Source organism: Salvia miltiorrhiza, chromosome 8 (genome assembly GCF_028751815.1).
Source record: "Salvia miltiorrhiza cultivar Shanhuang (shh) chromosome 8, IMPLAD_Smil_shh, whole genome shotgun sequence".
In the NCBI taxonomy this organism is placed as follows: domain Eukaryota; kingdom Viridiplantae; phylum Streptophyta; class Magnoliopsida; order Lamiales; family Lamiaceae; genus Salvia; species Salvia miltiorrhiza.
Window position 1 is genome coordinate 12726769 of NC_080394.1, and position 5134 is coordinate 12731902.

The 5134-nt window shown below is 37.2% G+C and overlaps 1 protein-coding gene across 2 annotated transcripts; it reads left to right on the forward strand.

The window, feature by feature from the left end:
• The first annotated feature begins 1139 nt into the window (after window positions 1–1139).
• Window positions 1140–4925, forward strand: LOC131001094 (uncharacterized). 2 transcript variants are annotated; one of them, XM_057927305.1, is made up of 6 exons: window positions 1140–1767; window positions 3015–3180; window positions 3554–3730; window positions 3829–3912; window positions 4108–4189; window positions 4285–4925. In XM_057927305.1, exons 1-6 carry the CDS (start codon window positions 1340–1342, stop codon window positions 4740–4742), a joined length of 1395 nt encoding a protein of 464 aa, XP_057783288.1. In that variant the 5' UTR covers window positions 1140–1339; the 3' UTR covers window positions 4743–4925. The 2 variants fall into 2 exon arrangements, with proteins under 2 accessions (XP_057783288.1, XP_057783287.1); XM_057927304.1 differs by having other exon boundaries at window positions 1169–1767; window positions 3012–3180.
• Window positions 4926–5134: the final 209 nt, after the last annotated feature.

The following is a 5134-nucleotide window of genomic DNA, read 5'->3' on the forward strand; positions in this document are numbered from 1 at the left end:
ATGTAAGGAAACAAACTAATCAACCGAAAACAAAGGAAAACAAATGGCCGAAAATTAAATGGTAGAAAAAAAGAAAGAAAATGGATAGAATAAATCAAGGATAAATCAGTAAATATACTAAATCCATAAAACCGGTCCACACTTTAACCAAGTAAAAAACCGGTTTTTTACCAGGTGTAACGTACACCTGGTGTTCAAATATCACTACTCTTTCAATAAAACTTATCTCCAAAACAACATTCTCAGTAAATTAATATATTTGTTAGTATAAAAATTAGTTTTCGTAGTACAAATGACTACGTTCAATAAGTGTACGAAAAATATTTATTTTTTACAAAAACATACATTATATGCCCAAATTTAAGTGAATGTCTGAATGAACAAAAATCTATTTAAAAGCTAATGATCTTATTTAATTTTTTGTGAAAAGTCTAAGAAATTTCTTACATAAGTACCATCACATAAGAAATATGTAAGGAAAACATGTGACACGCATTTAGTTTAAATTTAATGTATTAATTTACTTATTAAAATATCAAATAAATACAATAGTGAATTTTAAAAAAATAAAAATTTATTAATTTGCCCACGCATGAGATTTTACATATAGTCAAATTTTTTTAATTGAGTGATTTATTGAAAAAATACAAAATATGTAAATAAAATGTAAGAATGTGTAAGAATTTGTCTATCAAATATAATTGTGATTGAGACTTAGGGTAATTTAATCAATTTGAACACAAATGCATATTTTTATAAAAAAGAGTTACTATTTCGTACTCCTATAAACTTCATAAAAATTGACATTTTAAATTTTCACCCAAAATTTATAAATGAGTTTAAAATACACATACATATATAGTAATAATATCATATAAGACCAGTCTCATAGATTTTTATTCACCCAAATACTTCAATAAAACAAAGACCAACAATTTGCAACATTTGAAATAATTAACTTGAGCACACCAAATTATAATATTTGCTAAAATTAATTCACCTTATTTCCAAATTTCTTAACTGATAATTACAGTAATTACTAGTTTTGGTCCAGGTAAAGAAATACTAATATATTTTAATTTTTTGTTGAAGAATTATACTAGCCCATACTCCATAGGCTTGACAGCAACAACTGTAGGACTGGCCAAAAAAAAAAAGCAACTGTAGGAAACTGTAAAACCCGATTTTATCCGAAACGCAGCGTCTGATTAGCCCCGTTAAAATAAAGTTTTCGTTCCACCGCAGAGCCTTCTCTCTCTCTCTCTCTCACCTATAACCCATGTAGCTGACTCCATTGAAAGCTGAACGATAATCCCTCCTTGTTTCGCCAATTTCATAAATGGAAGGGGGATGGACGGGATTCAACAATAATGCTATGGATTTCTTCAATAGCACTGCGGTGATGGAGGCGTTCGTCGACGTCTTGGTCTGCGCGGTGCCGATTTGGGTCGCGGTCATGATCGGCTTGTTGATCGGGTGGTCGTGGCGGCCGAGGTGGTCCGGATTGGTCTTCCTCGGCCTCCGATCCAAGCTCCGCTACGTTTGGACCCTGCCGCCGGGGCTCGGTGCGCGGCGGTTCTGGCTCGCCTTCACGGCGCTCTCCGCCTTCTCGCTTTGCCGCGGCCTCTGGTTTCGATCCCGTGGAATGAGCCGGAAGGTGGATAATTCATCGGCGCAGGAGTCGGCGGACTCGGCGTCCAATTTGGCACCGCCGCCGGCCGCCTCCGCTCAGGAGTCGGCTGATAATTGTAGCTGCAGCGACATCAGGTACGTGTTTTCTACATCCTATGCAAATATTTGCATATTGATTATTTTTGTCGGTGTGTGGATTTATAATGTTGTATTCAATTTTGAACCTGATGCTCGACATGAAACATTTATTGTATTCATATATAGTTCAGGATTCAGGATTGTGCTATAAATTGCAATTAATTGTGTATTTAGTTGTAGTGAGATTAGTGATCGAGGAGTTAGCATTTTGAGCTAGAGAGAAGCCTTAGTAATAGCTAACTACATATAATAATAGGGAGAATAGAGGACTTGGAATGCCTTTGGATTCAGGATGAAGAAAATTAATCATCATCGTGATATTAACATATACGTGTGTGGTTAATAAGTGTGTTTTTCCAATTCTGAGGTCTCGTGTTATGTTCAACAGTTGTTTATATTCAAGAAATTTATAGAACGAACACAGGAATCTAGTGTGGCGCATTGCTTAGTAAGAAGTCTGTGTTTTGAATGTAAAGGCGTCAGCAAGGAAGACATCTTGCATTTATGCGTATCACGAATTTTTAAATACGCTAATGATCATTGTTGCTTTCATCTCTGGGCTTAGATAAGTGAACAATATCTGCTTTAGGATTATCTATATGGAGTCTTCAAGGTTGTATCTTGGAAACATTGTTGCCCAAGAATGTTTTGGGAAGTTTAATATATTTACAGGCCATTTACCCTATATATCTTACCGTAGGGTTATTGGTGGAATATGTAGAAGGGAAGGAAGATTAAGTCGATTGGTGGTTATGACTACATTTTCATTACTTGACATCATTTTTTTGGCTTATTGAATGATGTTTAGATGGATTAGTTAGTTCTTCATGCATTCTTTTACAATATAGGTTAATTCCAGTAGTATAGCAATTCGGTAATTTATTGGGGGTATACAATGGTTACGTATGAGCGCATCATACACAACACTACTATATACAACGGTTTTTTGGGGTATAAATAACAGAGAAACTCCGTTATCTATGTGCGAAAATCTGGTAGTGTGCCTTTACATACGTATTATTTCGACCTTTTTTCTGTGAGGTTTTGATACATTTTTGTAATTTTCTCTTCCTGATTAGTTACTGGTTGTTAATACACAACCAGTTATTCATTGAATTAGTGGGATCGTGTTATCTGGTTGTCTATTACTAGTTACTTTCGTGGATGAATTTGACATACTACTCAAAATCAAATACTCTTTTGATTTGATCAGTGGAATATATTTATAAATTTACCTTCAGTAGGCCTCTAACTGGAGCTCCAGATGGAGAACCGAATGCTGTCACAGAAAAAGACTTGGAACACCTGTTAAAGCTTCTTAATGTGAAAGATGGAGACATGGCATGGCAAAGCATGATGGAGCGCTCCACAACAAACATGCATTACCAAGCTTGGCGCCATGAGCCTACGGTATGAGTAGGTGTTGTAATATGTCGGTCTTGCAGTTTTGGGCCAAGTTCTCATGGGAAACTGTTGCTCTATGTTTTCTAATGGAGCAAATTAAAAATATTAATATTAATATTAATTATAATAATGATTATATCGTACTTCTGGTTTTATCTTATACATTCTTTTTTTCAATAATATGCCGTCGAACACTTGCTATATTGACGACTCCGAGAGTCCGTGTTTTATGTCTGTATGTCTAGCGTTTGAGAATCACATGAGAATAATATCTAGGTTTCTTGTTACTATTCAGTCCATCTACTACTAGGAAATGAGTGTTGTTCATAGGACTTGTGAATCATATGAATCCCGATTCATTATTATATTCTGTTCACAGAATGGCCCAACAGTTTACCGAAGCAAAACCATTATTGAGGATACAACTCCAGAGCTTGTCAGAGATTTTTTCTGGGATGACGAGTTTCGGCCTAATTGGGATCCTATGCTCGTATACGTCGACATCCTGGAAGAATGCCCTAATACAGGGATGATGACTATGCACTGGATTAAGAAGGTTTGTTAAACAGGAGCAGCTCTGTCCCTTCAATACTTTCATTTTTGCTTTCTTGACGGATTTTCACCTAATGACATCGATTATTCCTTCCTATACAGTTCCCTTTCTTCTGCAGCGATCGAGAATACATCATTGGTAGGAGAATATGGGAACAAGGAAACGGATATTATTGTGTGACAAAGGTATGGTATTTGACTCGACATGACATGTATTCCCGCTGCCATTTTTTGCCTTAAAAGTACTCGGTTGCATCCATATGAAGTTGAATACCTCCTGTTAGGAACTTGCATTTTTCTTTCCGAATGCGATCTTGTCATCATTTTACTAATTAAGTTTTTATGCGCAATAACATGAATGTGCAAATGCTATGGGTGCAGGGAGTACCATATGCAGCTTTGCCGAGGCGTGACAAACCTAGGCGTGTTGATCTCTATTTTTCGAGCTGGGTTATCAAGCCTGGTGAGCATTCGTTGCCATATGGCATTAACACCTACTCTCTCTCTCTCTCTCTCTCTCTCTCTCTCACTCATTGTAACGAAATGTAAAATATACAGTTCAATCGCGTAAAGATGGCCAGTCATCAGCATGTGAGGTCACGCTCATTCACTACGAAGACATGGGGATACCAAAAGACGTCGCTAAGCTAGGCGTTCGTCATGGGATGTGGGGAACTGTGAAGAAGCTACATGCTGGCTTTAGAGCATACCAGAATGCAAGAAAACAAGAGTCATCGTCACTATCCAGATGTGCTATCATGGCAAGGACGACCACTAAAATCTCTTGCAATGAAGGAACTGATCCTAAGGAGCAAGAACCCGATGATCGAGAGCAAAGTGAATTCGCAGGAGTAGGCAGGCAGAGAGGTGGCAGTGGAATCGACTGGAGGTGGGTAGCGATAGGGGGAACGGTGGCCGTTGTTTGTGGGCTCCAAACGGGTCTGATCGGGAGAATGTTGGTGATCGGTGGAGCGGGGCACAGGATTGCGGCGAGACGAGGTAACAGGCTGCGATAATTAGATGAAAACGAGGCTTTAGAAACGAGTGATGCAGTAAAATGGGTGTACCTCTGTCGGTACATATTTGATTATTGCTCTAGTTTTGGGCGTTTCATAGCGTCTAGATCCTAGTCTTCGATTTCGATGTACTCTCATATTTCTGGCTATAACATCATAAATTATATCTTCTCATCTTCTTTATCCTTGTTTGCAACTTTCTTTTGGTGCTTATTAAATTTAATTTTTTATCAGTATTAATGTTAGTAAATATAATCTCTCTTTTATATATATTTTGGTGTCACTAATAAGTTTTTTTTAGAAAAACTGCTATTTGAGGTGTGTAGTGTGTCGTTCTTTCGCAATAACTACAGCGCTTTTTGGTTTTCCAAATTTAAAATGGATGTATTCAA